The sequence below is a fragment of the Jaculus jaculus genome, chromosome 1 (genome assembly GCF_020740685.1).
Source record: "Jaculus jaculus isolate mJacJac1 chromosome 1, mJacJac1.mat.Y.cur, whole genome shotgun sequence".
NCBI classification, from domain to species: domain Eukaryota; kingdom Metazoa; phylum Chordata; class Mammalia; order Rodentia; family Dipodidae; genus Jaculus; species Jaculus jaculus.
The window spans coordinates 159,118,643-159,135,689 of NC_059102.1; the positions used below are offsets into that span (position 1 = coordinate 159,118,643).

At 48.2% G+C, this 17,047-nt stretch overlaps 1 protein-coding gene across 2 annotated transcripts in view; it reads left to right on the top strand.

Annotated features, from left to right (window-relative positions):
• Tesmin (testis expressed metallothionein like protein) overlaps positions 1–17,047 on the top strand; it is a 34,762-nt gene that overhangs the window by 8,109 nt on the left and 9,606 nt on the right. The window contains exons 2-6 of one of the 2 annotated variants that reach the window (XM_045138305.1): positions 396–432; positions 2,607–2,765; positions 4,602–4,722; positions 6,942–7,018; positions 10,766–10,857. In XM_045138305.1, coding sequence (XP_044994240.1) covers positions 396–432; positions 2,607–2,765; positions 4,602–4,722; positions 6,942–7,018; positions 10,766–10,857 — 486 coding nt within the window. The remainder of the gene's footprint in view (positions 1–395; positions 433–2,606; positions 2,766–4,601; positions 4,723–6,941; positions 7,019–10,765; positions 10,858–17,047) is intronic. The other variant, XM_045138312.1, reaches the window with a different exon arrangement.

Here is a 17,047-nt window from a genome sequence, read left to right on the forward strand (position 1 = left end):
TGGGATTACAGGTGTGCGCCACCACGCCCAGCTGACCTTGATCTCTTGACGCCCATGACTCCATCTCCCAAAGGCTGGGATGAATGGCCTGGCCCACGGTGCTCAGCTTTCGTTCCCGCATCTTGATCTGCATATAGACTCGTGCTGTAACACATACAAGCTGCATGGGATGGGGGCTGTGACAGCAGGCCAGTTAGCCATAGGCTTTGCTGCTATGGTCATGGCAAGTTCCCCAAAGCAGCAAACCGCAGAAGTTTACATTTCAATAAAATTTGAAATGTCCCAGCAAGGCTGTCATTGGAAATCCAGTGACTCTTTCTTTCTGTCTTTTAAGATTGCTATCTCATGCAAGTTGTTGTTTGGCTTGTAGTTTACCAAGTTGAACAGTCTTCAAGTTTGAGTGGAAGCTCACATTTTGGAAGATGGTTACCTGTTTTGGGATTTCATGCAAGGTCATGGTGCCTTAGAATCACCACCTTTGTTGAAGGACTCTGTGACCAGCCACTTGGCTGTGAGGGAGGCTGGTCTGAATGGGGGGAGGGTTACGGAGGTGGACGAGGATGGGGCCAGTGCAGCAGTGTCTTGCCGGTCTGCCTGCTTCCCCTTCCTTCCCTCGCAGAGTGGAGGTGGAACGGAGAAGTAAAACAAGTGACATAGTGTGCGCTGTCTCTTAATTCTCACATCCTTACCAGAGGTAACAAACATCTGTTTTGGAGGCACTCAATTCTGACAGATGTTTTTCATTTCAATGGTAGATTTTTTAAACACTGCAACTTTCCAATTGATTTTCAGTAATGTCATTGTCTCGTCTCTATTCTGTCTGTCTGTCAGTTCTTGTTGAGATAGGGTCTCATTATGGAGCCCACCTTGGGCACAGTTCCAATCCTCCTGCCTCTGTCTCCCAAGTGCTGAGATTATAGATCCCTGGCTTGTTTCTTCCTATTGCAGGTAATTTTGTTAATGTGTTGTTGAGTGGACAGTTGCTACATAGAACAGTGGAGAATCAAAGCTGGTGATTATGTCCCACTCTCACTGTTTCCTATTACTGTCCTGCTTTTACCTCAGGAAGGGGCCGTGTGTACTTAGCAATGTTACTTTAAACATAGAAATGGTGAGCAGCATTCCTTCCTCCAGGCATTGGACAGGACCCTCAGCTGAAATGGTGATTTTATGACTTACTAACAGACAAGGAAGTCCAGGGAGCTCTGTTAGGACCAGCTTGAAGATGGGAACATAGCTAGGCATGGTGGCACATGCCTTTAATCCCAGCAGTCTGAGAGACAGAGGTAGAAGGGCCACTGGGAGTTCCAGGGCACCGAGAAACCATGCACAGTTGGCTTCACTTTTCTGTACTAGTGGCCATTGGTGGCAGTCCGCCTGAGGTAACAACTGCTGGGACAAGGAAGGGCGGGTCATCTTATCAACAGTCCTGACTCAGGAGCCGCCGTCTCACTGAGGGTCATGTAGAAGACCAGACTCCGAGGACTTCGTGGCTTTTATTTTCTCTCTCTCTTTCTCTGTTTTCAAACTCCCCAACCCAACCCAACCCAAGTTCTGAGAGGAACTACGGTCCCAGGACCCAGTGCTTCCTGTCGGGTAAGTGAGAGCTCAAGAAATTGTCTGCAACTCTCCAAAAATACTTGAGTGAGTTAGGAAGAGACTCAGAGACAGGAAGACAAGCAGCTCTGGAGACATTCTTTTTTTTTTTCAATGTAGGGGCTCCCTCTAGTCCAGGCTGACTTGGAACTCACTATGTAGTCTCAAGGTTGCCTTGAACTCACGGGCCATCCTCTTACCTCTGTCTCCCAAGTGCTGGGATTAAAGGTGTGTGCCACCACACCTGGCCCATTTTTCTTTCTTTCTTTTCCTCCTTCTTTTTGTTCTTTCAAGGTAGAGTCTCAAAAACTCATATGTCATATGTTAGTAATTACAAACATTCTTTCAATTTGGAGCTAGCTCCCCATAGTTTCTATTGATGAACCCTAAATAAAAGCTGTGAGTACAGTCAGGACAGGGTCCTCTCTCCAGGGAACCCACTGACTCTCCCTTAAATCATAAAAAACCATATAAATGCTACATTATAAATAATAACAGCATTATAGAGGGTTTGGTATTTCTTGAAGAAAAAAAACAAAACAATAGATGAGGACATTCAGTGTGACCTAATCAGTGTGCTTGAAGGATGAGTGTGACCAAGGGTCAGCATTGCAGGTGCTGCCTTCTCGCCCCAGTAGGTGAAAGGGAGTTGGCAGAAAGCATGAGAAATATGCAACTAACTAGTGCCTTTTCAGTTACAGACTACACACACACGCACGCACGCACGCACGCACATTATTCAACTACTGTGGTACAGGGGATTGAGCCCAGGGCCTTGACCACATGAAGCTGAGCACTGTACACCCCATCCATACCCTTGGCCTCCAGATTATTCTTGGGACATCACAAGCACCACATGGAGCTCACATTTCCACGCCGCAGCACAGATAGGGAGGCTGGTTGGATTGCTCAGGGGAGGAAGGGTTTCAGCCTTAACTCTGCTATCGGGCTAAGACCTGAGACTTCTGTGTGGCCCATGTGTCCTCTGATAGGACCCCTTCCATTTGCAGGTTGAAATAAAGGAAACAGGTGGCACAGTGACAAGTAACAGCCCAGATGATACAGCTTTTCAGAACCCTCTGGCTCAGGAATCCTGCTGCAAGTTCCCTTCATCCCAAGAAGCAGAGGAAACCTCCAGCTGCTCTCGGAAGAAAGACTCAAGCCCTATGGTAACTGTGTAAGAAAGTGTGCGTGATGGCCAGTCGGGCCTGCTCACCCCTCACTCAACTGTGCTGTCCCATTGTCACTGCTCCCTGCTCAGTTCACTTGCTGGGTCAGCACACTTGCTTTCCTTATCTACAGTAGAGGGAGTCAGCTAGAGCCTTCTACCTCTAAGATTCTCACTCTACGTCCTCTCGGCAACTTAAACAAGGATCAGGGCACTTCTGTACCCCTTAAAGAGAATAACCACAAGGCACATCCACACAGAGCTAGGGTGGGGGTAGGAATTGAAGTGGGGACTCTCTCGGGCCTATGGTGTGACAGAATGGTGGGTGTGGGGTTGTAGCTCTGTGGCTTCATGGCACAAGCCCTATCCTTCCTTCCTGCTTCCAAATTGCCAGTGACAGTGGCTAACACGTAACCTAAGGTGGCAGGATGCACAATCAGCCACCTATGGGGAAGATGTAAGAGTTGCATATCTGTGTTATGTCATTTCATCCTATGTGCGAGTCTGTATATAGACCTTGTTCTTATCCCCATGTCTTACATCACTGGCGGCAGTCTTAAGTGTTGTGAGTGGGGTGTCTAGAATGCCAGCTCTCAGCGGGGTGAGGACAAGCCTCAGGAATCCGTGCCAGCACTCCTGCAGCAGAGTGCTCAGGAGTTCAAACAAGCCACACTCATCTCACTTTCAGCAGAGCCTCATCTCTGGATGAGGCCCTGCCTAGGCCTAGGCTGTGCCTAGGCAATACTTGGAATGAGGTCCTTGCATCTCTTGTGTCTGTCTCACAAGGACTCACTCAGGGCCCTGGGTTCTCATGGCTAAGCTTTCCCAGAGCTCCTGGACAAGCCACAGGATGAACACTCTTGACTGCTCACACTGCAGAGGGATGTTACAAGCTCCTGGGTGTGGAGCACAGGATGGCACAGCACATAGAGGCCCGGGAAGCCACTCTGGGCTTTGCCTAACTAAAGTACACATCTGTGGGCTGTTAAAACATCATCCTCTATGCACAACTTGTGTACAGTGGCTTCTCTTGGAGAGAAGTGGGAGTAATGTAAGGTTCCCCCAGAATCTTGCTGTGCTCATAGTGAGCTCTGTGAGTCTTATTCCAATATTTTGGTCCATTGTATTCATTTGGCCAGGGCAAAAACCATGGTTCAGCAGCTGGGGGTTGCATGGGAGCTCTGTGGGACAGAGACCACAGCTTATGCCTCAGTGTCCTTCCATGCCACGTGACCTGGAACAGCCGAACATTCTGGGAACTCCATCCATCAATACGGTACACCTGGTTCACTGAGCATCTGTTAGTGGTCAGAACCCATATGTGTGTGTATGGGGTGGGGGCTCTGACAGTGCTGCTCAGACACAGGAAGATTTACACGGATTCTTAGAATTGGATTAACCTTTCTAAACTGTCCTTTAGGAACTAAAACTATAGGGGCATTAAACAACCATATTTAGATAACAGCATGTATGTGCAACAGGAAAGAAAATGCACAGCACAGTTAAAGTTTTGTCTACAGATGTGCCCAGGCACAGACACTAACAAGGGGAAACCAGGTCCAAAATTACCAAAGTTCAGAGGGCAGCCCACTCCCTCTTCACTTGGCTGTGAGTGAAGGCCACTGACAAGGAAGCTGTGTCCACAGGCATGTGGTCCTTGAGCCAAGTCCTGCAGAGGATGACAGGGAATAATGATTATGGGGGATAAAGGAGGACAAATCCGTAGTTCTCTGTGTTCTCCTACAGCTTAAACCCTGGGTGAAAAGGTCATGCCTCCGATCTCAGTCTTACAGGTTTGTAATTGAAGTAATCAAACCTTGTCATCCTGTTGTCACAGGTGATCTGTCAGCTGAAAGGAGGCACACAGATGCTGTGCATAGACAATTCTGGCACAAGAGAACTCAAAGCGCTGCACTTGGTTCCTCAATATCAAGACCAAAACAGATACCCACAGTCAGGTACCAAGCCATTGTATGAAAACTGTGTTTTTGTCCATGTGAGGTGGGATGTGAGTCTGAATGAAATAGACAGTGAAGGGCTGGAGAGATGGCTTAGCAGTTAAATGCTTGCCTGTGAAGCCTAAGGACCCCAGTTTGAGACTCAATTCCCCAGTACCCACGTAAGCCAGATGCACAAGGGGGCGCATGCATCTGGAGTTTGTTTGCAGTGGCTGGAGGCCCTGGTGTGCCCACTCTCTGTCTATCTGCCTCTTTCTTTCTCTGTCTGTCGCTCTCAAATAAATAAATAAGCAGAATGTCCTTTAAAAAAAGAAAAAGAAATCGTGAAGTGAGTGGGCTGTCTGCTTGGACAATCGCAGTCAGAATAGAGAGAAAGGTCTTCATGGACTAACTTGTATATATGTGTTAAGTGACTCAGGGTCTCACTCTTGGACAGCTTCCTCCAGGCCACTGCTGCAGAGAGCTTTAGCATTCTAGCATATATAAGCTCTCTCAATAGCTTCTGTTGAGTTTCTCTGACCCTTTGCAGATTGGCTTGGGGATCTGCTATTTAGAGGTGATGGAAATTATTGACAGTAGAAATGCCTTGGTGAGACAGTGAGAACTATGGCTTGGATTTAATTAGATGAGTTCTGAAACAAATGACATGCTGATAATAAATGACCCCAAAGGGCTTGCTTATCCTTAACTGCTGTATGAGTTAAATAAACCCAACCTTGACCCTGGGAGTGAGCATCTCTGTGGACCAAAGGAGCTCTGTGTCCCAAGCTGCCTTCAGTTGGCCATTGAAGCCCAGGTCAAAAAGTGTGACTCCTTGCCCACACTTCCTCCTTGGTCTTCTTATTCAGGGGCAGCAAAGTGTCTTCAAGGGCTAGAGAGACAGTTTAGCAGTTAAGGTGCTGGCCTGTGGAGCCTAAGAACCCATTCAATGACCCGGAACCCAGTAAGCCAAATGCACAAGGTGACACATGCGCAAGGTCACGCATGTGCACAAGGCAGCAAACGTGTCTGGAGTTCAATTGCAGTGGCTAGAGGCGCTGGCGTTCCAATTCTCTCTCTCAATCTCTCTCTCTCTCAAGCACACAAACTAAAAAAAAAAAATGTCTTCAAGGCATTTACTTTTCAGGTGTGGAAAGACTGGGGCTAGGGCTTTGTCCCTAAGACCTTCTGTGTGCACCAGCCGGAGCACTTAAGACCAGTCTTCTGTAAGTCAGAGCTGTGCCATGATGCCAGTGGCAGGGAGACAAGCTTTTCTCTCCCAGAGTCCTAATCCCTTGACAGAAGATAAGGTTCCATTGAGCGTCCAGTTTTGGATCCTTGCTGTGGGGCCATGGCCCTTCCCCTTCCCTTTTTTTCATTTATGTATGGTGCATGTCTCCCACTAAAAGGATGCAGAGGCCCAGGACAGCCGCATGGCTGGAAGGGTTCTGCCACCCAATGGTTCCTTGGCACACAGTTTGGGAACCTTTGCAAGAATTACATTTTTCAGCACAATAGACCATTCCTGGAAGCTCAGGTCCAGCAGCTTTGTGATTAAAAAAAAAAAAGGCAAAAAGGAATACAATGTGTTTTTGTATGTGGGTGCACTGTAGAATATTGTGTGGTATGGGGGATGTGTGAAATAGGCATGTGTGTGCAGATGCACACGCCCCACGCACATGCTTGCAGACATCAGAGGAGCATCAGTTGTCTTTTTATCGCTCATCTGCATATGCCCTTGATAACGGCCTTTGCCTTACACCAGAGCCTTGGGAGTTCTCTGCCCACCCCCCCACCGATTGGGGGTTATAGACATGCATGGCCATTCCCAGATTTTTGTGTGGATTATGGGGAGCCAAACTTGGGGGTGTCTGACCTGTGAAGCCCTCATGCTCAAGTGACGAGCATTCTTAACTGCTGAGCCATCTCCTCAGCTCCAAGAATAATTTTAAAACTATGCAGCCCCCAAAAGTTTATAGAATGCAAAAAGTACAAGAACCAAGTGTAGTGGCACATACCTTCTAATCCCGGGCACTAGGGAAGAGGAAGTAGGATGGGGAGCTCAAGGCCAGTGTTAGCAGCATAAGGAATTCAAATTGGAGGCCAGCCTAGGATACATAAGACTCTATCCCCAAAATAAAACAAGTAAGATGAAGACAGGCTTATATACGTTGTATATGATAAATCCATAGTCCAATTTTGATCATGCTATCAATTAATTTTAATTATGTTTCTTGCAGAGGTCCCTAAGGCAATGACTACTTTAGTAGGAAGATTTTTGCCTGTACCAGCAAAATTAAATCTCATTACACAACAAGTGAGTCACTGTTTTAATACAAAAATATAATTGGGCATTATCATCTCTTAAGACTTTAGCTTTTGCAGTATTACCTGATCAGGTAATATAACATAGTCTCCATTTACAAATCAGCAGTGAAACATTCCCAGGTCTTAGATCCCTTCACCTCTGTGTCATGCCCAGGAGGAAGAAGTCGGTAGATCACACATGCATGTGGCTCTTGACCAGTGTTGTCTTTATGGACTTCAAGCCCTGGTGTGCCCATTGCTGATCTTCAGCCTGGACACATGGGAAGATGGTGTTCCCAGGTGTTGTCGCCAGGTGTCTCAGATGGTGCAGGGCTGTTTGCAGATCAGGGTAGGGACCATGTGGGTGGAGGGATGGAGTTGGGAGTCTCCAGTCAGCAGGGGAGAGCTCTGAGGTAGCCATTTCTCACAGAGCCAAATCTTTTTGGAAAGAACACAGTGGTATTCTCGAGTTCTTTGCTAGTCAGAGCAAAGGGCAAAAGGTGAAGTAAGCAGTCGGGACAGGTCTAAGCTGGGCTGGTGAGCCTGGTCACTACAGTCAGCCGCCTGTGTGTGGGCCATGCCTCCAGTCATGCTGTGCGTTATTCAACAAGCTGGCAATCTGAGAACACAGTCAATAAACATCCCTAACTCTGTCTTGCATCTTCTTCCAGCAGACTATATGGGAAGGGGATCAATCCTTAGTCTTGCCCCTTTGGTCGGGTGTGCCTTCAAAGTTCATTCTTATCCTTCTGGCTAGATGGCTCTTGTCTCTGAGATTCTGCTTTCCCTCACAATCATCGTTCTCTTTGCAGCAGGGAGAGTCCCACTTCATGCAGGCCACTCAGTCTTACATTCCTGCGTGAGCCACCATTAGAATGACAGCTAGATTGCAGATTAACTCAAAACAAACGCACCATTGGTAGTGTGGACAGGCTGAGCTGCTTCTCAGCTCCAGTGTATGCAGCAGATTCCTTCCTGCAGAGTGAAGTGCAGCTGTGCTCTTGTACTAGAGAATAAGCGGCGCCCTTGACACTACCAGCTGGCCTAGTTCCTCCTACTGGCCTTTCTGTCTCTACTGTCTTCAGTCCCCAGCGGGAGCTGGCTTTTCCACCTCTGAGATCTCACACTTGGAAGAGCACTGTGACAGCAGCCTTCTGCCCCACCCTCCGTCTTTTCTTTGGCTGTTTGTCATTGGTTTCAGTTTGCTTTCCTGACATCTTATTCAGTATGTACCTTGGGATGGGTCTTTAAAAAAAAATTTTTTTTTATGTGCAAGTGAGAGTGACAAAATGAGAGAGAGAGAGAATGGGAGGGTATGCCAGGGCCTCTAGCTGCTGCAAAAGCAACTGCAGATGCATGTACCACCTTGTACATCTGTCCCTACATGGGTACTGGGGAATCTAACTCATATTGCTAGGTTTTGCTGGCAAGCACCTTAACTGTTGAGCCATCTCTCCAGCCCAGGATGTTCCTTTAACTTTTTGTTGTTGTTGTTTATTTTTTTTCAAGGTAGGGTCTCACTAGCCCAGGCTGACCTGGAATTCACCATGTAGTCTCAGGGTGGCCTTGAACTCATGGCGATCCTCCTACCTCTACTTCCCAAGTGCTGGGATTAAAGGCGTGCACCACCACACCCAGCTGTTTGCTTGTTTGTTTGTGTTTTTTAGTTTTAAAAAACTAAAATTTATTTATTTGAGAGAGAGAGAAAAAGACAGATAGAGGCAGATAGAGAGAATGGGCACAGCTACAAAAACTCCAGAGGCATATACCACCTTGAGCATCTGGTTTACATGAGTCCTGGGGAATTGAACCTGAATCCTTTAGCTTTGCAGGCAAGTACCTTAACTAATAAGCCATCTCTCCAGCCATTTTTGCTTGTTTTCTTTTTTTAAGGCAAGATCTCATGGAGCCCAGGCTGACCTCAAACTAGATAGCCAAAGTTGGCCTTTAACTTTCCTTTTTAAAAAACTTTGAGCCGGGTGTGGTGGTGCACGCCTTTAATCCCAGCACTTGGGAGGCAGAGGTAGGAGGATCGACGTGAGTTCGAGGCCACCCTGAGACTACATAGTGAATTCCAGGTCAGCCTGGGCTAGAGTGAGACCCTACCTCAAAAAACCAAAAAAAAATTTTTTTTAATTGATTTTTTAATTTTATTGATTATGCAGTTTTCATACATATTCATAATATGTTTTGATCATGACTCCCTGCCATTACCTTCTTTTGTTCACCCTCCCCATTTCCCTTCCACTGAGCCCTTTCTTCTTTTCTTTTTTTTAATTTTTTATATTTTATTTATTTATTTGAGAGCAATAGACAGAGAGATAAAGAGGCACAGAGAGAGAGAGAGAGCAGAGTCGGCGCGCCAGGGCCTCCAGCCACTGCAAACAAACTCCAGACGTGTGCGCCCTCTTGTGCATCTGGCTAACGTGGGTCCTAGGGAATCAAGCCTCGAACCAGGGTCCTTAGGCTTCACAGGCAAGTGCTTGACCACTAAGCCATCTCACCAGCCCCCTTTCTTCTTCTAATCGAGACTCTTGTTTTGATGTCTGTCTTTCTCTTGGCCCTCTTCCATCATCCGTGGTGAGATGTTGCTGAGCCCAGTGTTGTGCAGGTCTTCTGCAGGTAGTGACAGCTTCTATGAGGTCGTGAATGCAATGGCCTTTCCAAACACTCTTCTCCATCCTTTGGCTCTTACGTTATTTCCTCCACCTCATCCACAATGTCCCCTGAGCCTTGAGGGGTGTGATAGAAATCTAGTGCTGAGCACTCAACTGTCACTTTTTCTCAGCATTTTGATGAGTTTTGAGTCACCCTAGTAGTCACAACCATCTGCAAAAAAGAGGCTTCTCTGACCAAAAATGAGGGCAGTACTAATATATGGGCACAAACATAAATATTTAGAGGGCAATTTGATGGGTATAACATACCATTTAGCCAAACAACGGTCATAGTTGACCCCCCCCCCCAGGCTTGTGACCTTCCCAGTCATAGTATGTTGACTAGGCTTTCTGCACCAGGCATTAATTCCCTCCCATGGAGCAGCAACCATAGCTAATGAAAGTAGTTGGTTACCCCATAACAGACATTCCACTATTGCACCATTGGGCATATCTTGCCTGGCAGTCGTTTGCATAGTTCACAGGGTCCACTACTGGATGACCTCCATCCTCCCCTCCCCTCCCCCACCAGCGGGCTGCACAACACTTTCCAGCACTAGGACAGGCAGCCAGCATGGAGCAGGCTTCCAGCTCATGACACTTTTGATTCTGCTGCCTCCACCTCACAAGTGCTAGGATTACAGACATTTACTACCATGCCTGGCTGTAAAATATAAAAAGCTTCTTGCCAATGAGACTTCGAATGTTGAGTTGTCTTTTGTCATGCTAAGAACATCATAATAATTTAGGGATGTGTTTATGAGTGGAAATGTATAATTGATAGCTCCTGAAAATGAAGACCTTGAGTACAGTGTTCCTGGGCCAGCCAACTGACAGCAGTGGGCGGTGTGCTCCAGCTTGTCCCCACGTGCTGGTCTCTAGGTCTTCATGAGACCCTGGAACTGGATAGACTTGGAAGATGGCATTGGCCTATGTGCTACATGTCATGACTTCACTGTGGTACTGAGGCCCAGGCATGGAGGTGAGGATTGTGTTATCAGCCTAGAAAAGGAAGACTTGATTTTATCTGCACCAGGTGGACTGGCTAACATTTTGGAGACACACTGATGGAAAATATTTCTGCCTTTGCCTCCATACAGCTTGATAATGGCTCCCTCCCAGCGGCAGTCAATGGGCCTGCCTTCCCTTCAGGACCAACTCTGCAGGGACCACCCAAAATAACTGTGGCTGGGTAAGACTTCAGAGCATTAAAATGTCACCTCTTTTAACAGAGAAGTTTAAGGTGTGTAGGTGGCACTTTCCTCTGTACTATAGAATGAGCTTCACCTGGCATCTTCCTGGCTCCTGGAAGATTAGTCGTCATCTACACAGGACCGCTGAAACGGAGCCTGTGCGTTGGCAGCTGCAGAGCCTGTCCACAGTGGCCCTTTGCTTCCCCGCACTGTTGGCTGTCTCATGCCTGTACTCTGGGGGTTTCTGCCTGTTCTAGCTCTAGCTCAATTTCACATGAAGTCAGGTGCTACTGGGCTTTTTCTTCTTGGCTGTCATGGGCACAAGCTGTATGGTGTGGCCACTGAGGTGCACGGAGGTCTAGAGCTTCCTCTGCACAGCATGCCATGCTAAGTTGGCATAGGTCGTGCTAGCGTGGATGCTATGAGAGTCTGTCCTGCTTTCCAGGTAGGTGCAGGGTGCACTTAGCAGGAGCCTTGTCATGCTGTTTTAGAGCTGTGATTATAGTTATCTAATTAAAGTAGCCATGCTGGCTGAGATGCTCAGGCATTCATGTTCAACACCGAGTAAATAATGGTATATTGACAAGGAAACGTGCTCTGCTCCTGCCCTAAGGTTGCTCTTGCCCACAGTCAGTGCTAGACGGCACCCTGAACTGGACAGTAAAGGCCAGGCACTGATGGGGAGGAGGGGGAGAGACACAGATTGTGGCTTCCCATGTCTGGCCCGACAGTGGTGAGCAAGCGTGAGATGAGGATCTGGGGCGGGAAGGAGGGCTGTTGAGCGGCTCGTGCTCGGCTTTGGACACACACTGGCACTGAATCTACGTGGGAACCGCTGCTTATGTTTCAGCCCTGCTCTTTCACTAGGACAGTGCTGTGCCAAGTTGACCGCCAAGTTTCCTCAGATGTGCCAGAGTAAGAGGGACTGCCTACAGCCTCTCTTGGCCCCTCTCTGAGTGTGGCGGACCCAAGCGGATGGCTGTCCACCTCTCTGGGTGAAACAAGCATGGCATTGGCAGCGCCAGACCCTGCTGACAGTGGCAAGGCTGTGGTTGCACAGGGTGCTGTCATGGGCCACTGGGGGCTCACTCTGTCTTTGTTGTGATCTGGGACATGTGGTACTGCACCCTGTATGCTTTCTCATGTCTAGAACATTCGAGGCAATTTAGTACTTTAATAGTCGATGTGTTCTCACAATGTCAGCATCATGTGGGGCCATCTGGAGCTGGTGTTCACGTTCACAAAGAAGCACTTTTCTTCTCAGCATGCTTCCCCTTTCTCCCTTCTCTCCCAGCGTCTGTTAAGTTTTCTCATTTAGTGACATGCTTTATTTGAAATTAACTCATGCTGGTCACAAATGATTTTCCTCATAAACAGTGTGTCAGGAGCACAAGCTTTGTGTTATATTACTTTGCTGCAGACAGTGACCTGACTTGCTGCCGTGCCACCATATCAGCGAGTTTCCTCTCAATACCCAGACCTGACAGGATTTATGACGTTGAAGGGAGGGAGCAGCGGGGTGGCAGTTTCAAGGTATGTGAGCCCCAGTCTTAGCCAACTCACTGCTCCTTCTCTTAGGCTTCCTTAGCCTCTTCTGATTTCCACAGACAGCCAGATCTGAGAAAGCAGAGGGGACACTGTCAGCCACAGTGGCCCCAGCCTAGCTGAGCTGTTAAAAGGACAGAGAAGCAAGTCACTAGGGCTTTAAGGCCTAATACATGGCTTGCTCCAGTCACCGTCCTTAGAGTGGGCAGCAACTGGCTACACCTGGCTAATTTAATAACCTTTTATTCTCACATATGGTAGCCCTTGGGGTAAACGCTCATGTCCCGATCACTCTTTCTGGCTCTAATGCTCTGATCCCCAGCCAGGTAATGGATGTGAATTATAGTCCATGCTTGACACCGTCATTTGTGTAGCATACTACAGAGGTTGCAGAACCGTCAGAAGCCTGCATCCAAACATTTTTAAAATTTTTTTCAATTATTTATTTATTTATGGTAGGAAGAGAGTAAGAGGGAGAGAGAGGGGAGAGAATGGGAGTGCCAGGGCCTCTAGCCAGTGCAAACAAACTCCAGAAGCATGTGCCACCATGTGCATGTGGCTTATGTGGGTTCTGGGGAATCTACTCTGGGTCCTTAGGCTTCTCAGGCAAGCACCTTAACCACCAAGCCATCTCTCCAGCCCTGGAAACCTTTTCTTAGACACAAGGCTTAAACATAATGCTCTTCTGAGGCAAGGTTGTCCAGGTCTCAGGTAGGCCTTCTCACTCTGTTTAGGTTGGTATGTACTAAGAGAGCAGACAGATACTGTCAGAGCTATGGAAGCCTTTTCCTGAAGTTCATTTCACAGTTAATGGCACCCTCCTGTCTCCACCCTGTCCCTTCACATGCTTTCTCCACTGACACTGTTGTTACCAACGTCCTCTTAGCCAATGACGAGAAATCCACACCTTAAAGGTGATACCCACACCTCTCTTTCATATTTCTTTCTTTAAAAATGATTAGCTATTTGAGAGAGGAAGAGAGAGAGGAAGAGGCAGATAGAGAATGGGCACACCAGGGCCTCCAGCCACTACAAACCAACTCCAGGCATATGCACCACCTTGTGCACCTGGCTTACATGGGTACTGGGCAATCAAACCTGGGTCCTTGGGCTTTGTAGGCAAGTGCCTTAACTGCTAAGCTATCTCTCCAGCCCTCACAGTACTTTATCTAATTTCCTCCATCTGTCTTAATCCATCCTGCTTGAATTTTTTGCAGTCCGGTCAGCACGAGAAGGTTTGATGTGAGCTGCATAGCACTTCGGTTCCTTTGTGCAAGAAATGCCAGACCACTCTGCTCTAGCTCATGGCAGGCCTGGGCAGACAGGAAGGAGTAGAGCCCACAGCTATTTGGCTGTGGGGAGGACAGAGCTAGGTGAACACCAAGTCCATACGGCATTTTCTGATATATCATAACCCAAGTGGTGGATGCAGAGGTAACCCTTAGCAACGTGTTCACATGCAGACACTAAATAGCACAGACGGTTACACAGCAGCTGAAGACCAGACCCTCACACAGGCCCACTTCATCCCGAGCGAGGAAGGAGGCTTAGCTGTGATCTGGGGCTGACAAGGGCAGTGCAGTAATGGGCAGAACTGAGGGAGTGGGCTCAGGGCAAAGTGACTTGCATGTTGTATGTATGGCCAGTAGCAAAGGCACAGCTTCACCTTGCATGATGAGCCATCCCAGTTCCCACAGCACCTCAAGACTGATGAGGTCCGTCCAGAAGTTGTAGTGCCCTGCGGAGGGAAGCCTGCCCCGTGGAATAAGTCAGGGACACTCCTGCACCCATCCTGCTTTTGATTTCTGCATGTCTAGCTGCCTGCTGATGTTCCTGGCACCCACAGTGAGTGTCACTTCGAGCCATTCTGGAGGAGCTGCCGTCACTAGCACATTAGCAGCACCTAGCACACACATGAGGGGCTGCTTCCCTGATCAGGACTGCTGGCTGCCTCCATGTGCAGCGACGAGGCACTTGTAACAGTGCCTCTTAAAATGTGGGCACTCCTGAAGGGCCCTAGACATGTGCGAAACGATGCATGGCTGCCACCATTTCCATGCGCTGAGCTGGACTGGAGCTTGTCTGCTGTCCTTTGATGCTGACTTGGCATCATGGTTTGAACTTGGCAGGAAAGGAGCTAGATGTGGTGGTGCATTCCCTAGTCCCAGCTCTCAGCAGGCTGAGGAGGAGGAGCACCATGAGCTCAAAGCCAGGCTGGGACTACAGAATTGAGTTCCTGATGAACCTAGGCTAGAGTGAGGGCCTGCCTTGAAAACACACACACACACACAGCAAAAAAATAAAAATAAAAATAAAACCCTCAAGAAGTTGGAAGGAGAAGTCATTTTGAGGGGAAGGTGAGTGAGGGAACCCCAAGCAGCCTTGGGAGGAAGAACAGCTGAAGGGACCCACCCCACTGCTGGGTGCAATACACAGTGAACTCGACAGACCACTTGTAACCTTCGCGTGCCACTGCCCTGTGATCAGGTGCTTGTAGATGAGACCCATAAAGCTCTGTGACTTACTCAAAGTTATGCCAGCGCGTAAGCTAGTTCTCTTTGTAAATCATTTCTTTTTAATTTTTTGAGGTAGGGTCTTGCTCTAGCCCAGGTGAGCTGGAATTCACTCTGTAGTCTCAGGCTGGCCTCAAACTCAGTCCTCCTCTGCCTCCTGAGTGCTGGGATTGAAGGCGTGCGCTACCACGCCCAACTTAAATCTTTTTTTTTTTTTAATTAACATTTTGGTTAGCATACTGATAGGTCTCACTATGACATTCTTGTTCATGCAAAGCCATGACCACAGGCAAAGAGGCAGGAAGAAAAGCTGGACACCCCAAAATACCTCACCAACAGTGGGCTGGTGTTACTATGGGAAGCATGGTGCGAGAGCCTGGCAGTGTGGTGTCCAAACAAATGTGACCAGAGAGGCTCCCCGAGGGCTGAGACTGGACCAGGAGGTTGGTCAGGTGGGCGTGATTGGTTGTGGGCAGGTACAAAGGCCAGAGTGTACCATAGTGGCTGGAAGCAGGCTATCTGACTCCCTCTTATAGTATTGTTCATAAATAAGCCTACAACATACTTTGGGCTGTGTTCCCATCAGCCCTTTGCAACTTGAAAAGAATGTGAGTAAAAAATAGATTTAAGCAGGGAGGGTGGCACATGACTTTAGTCCCAGCACTTAGGAAACTAAACCAGCGAATCACTGTGAGTTCAAGGCCAGCCTGGGCTACAGTGAGACACTGCCTCAAAAAATGCACTTAAGGGCTGGAGAGATGGCTTAGTGGTTAAGACGCTTGCCTGCAAAGCCTAAGGACTCATGTTTGACTCTCTAGGTCCCATATAAACCAGATACAGTGACATAAGCATGCAGCGTCACATGCACACAAGGGGGCAAATGCATGTGGAGTTTGATTGCAGTGGCTAGAGGCCCTGGCATGCCACTTGTCTCTCTCTCTCTCTTTTTCATTAAAAAAATGGCTAGGGTTGGAGACATGGCTCAGTGGTTAAGGTGCTTGCCTGCGAAGCCTAAGAGCTCATGTTCAAATTTCCAGGTCCCTTGTAAGCCAGATGCAGTGAAATAAGCACACAATGTCACATATGTGCCATGTTCATTTGCAGTGGCTGAAGGTCCTGGTGCACCAATTCTCTCTCTCTCAAAATAAAAATATTTAATGTTTTGTCCTTTTGCACCGTATGCTACCCCAGCCTCCATTGTTACACCCCAAGAGTGATTTCCAGTCCTTTGCTCCAGGGTTGGGCTACCAGGGCTGAGAACAGAAAGGAGGATAGGTACTCAGCCTCCCAAGCAGAAGTGCAGCCCAGGATCTTTGAAGTCCTCTCTTCACCCCACCCAACAGGGCTTGGCTTCACCTCTTAGAGCTCCTGAAGATACCTTCCAAATCTCCAGGCCCTGGACTGTCACTGCAGCTGTCTCTCACTGAATAGGCTACTGTCTCCTTCCTTTCATAAATAAGCCTACAACATACTTTGGGCTGTGTTCCCATCAGCCCTTTGCAACTTGAAAAGAATGTGAGTAAAAAATAGATTTAAGCAGGGAGGGTGGCACATGACTTTAGTCCCAGCACTTAGGAAACTAAACCAGCGAATCACTGTGAGTTCAAGGCCAGCCTGGGCTACAGTGAGACACTGCCTCAAAAAAAAACGGGGACTGGGATGGTTTGGAGAGACTGGATGTTCATCGTCATCCCCAACCAGCTCCACTTTGTTTCCTGGTCACCCAGCTGGAGGTTACCTTCAGACATCAGTTTTAAGTGTGTTTCTTAGGTGGCACCGTCACTTTTTGTACCCCAGACTTCATCTCCTATCGCATGAGTAGCTTGTGGGAACCCAGCCTCTGGACCCTCCCTCTTCCCCTTCCCCCTCAATGTAGAACTCACCACTCCACAGTAGCAGTTCTTGTCTTTCTCACCTCTGATGGTCTCCTTTCCCTGCAGCCCAACGTGTATGTGACAGTACCCTTAACAGTGTGGGACTTCTGCAGAGGCATGGCCCGCCATGTGCCGGGTGCACAACCTCCCTGTGTTCAGGCAGCACTGGTGATAAGCAGGCTAAACCCCAGCCCCAGATGCAGGTACTAACCTGGATGAGACCACGTGAGGAACAGGAGACAGAGCTGCTGTGGGAA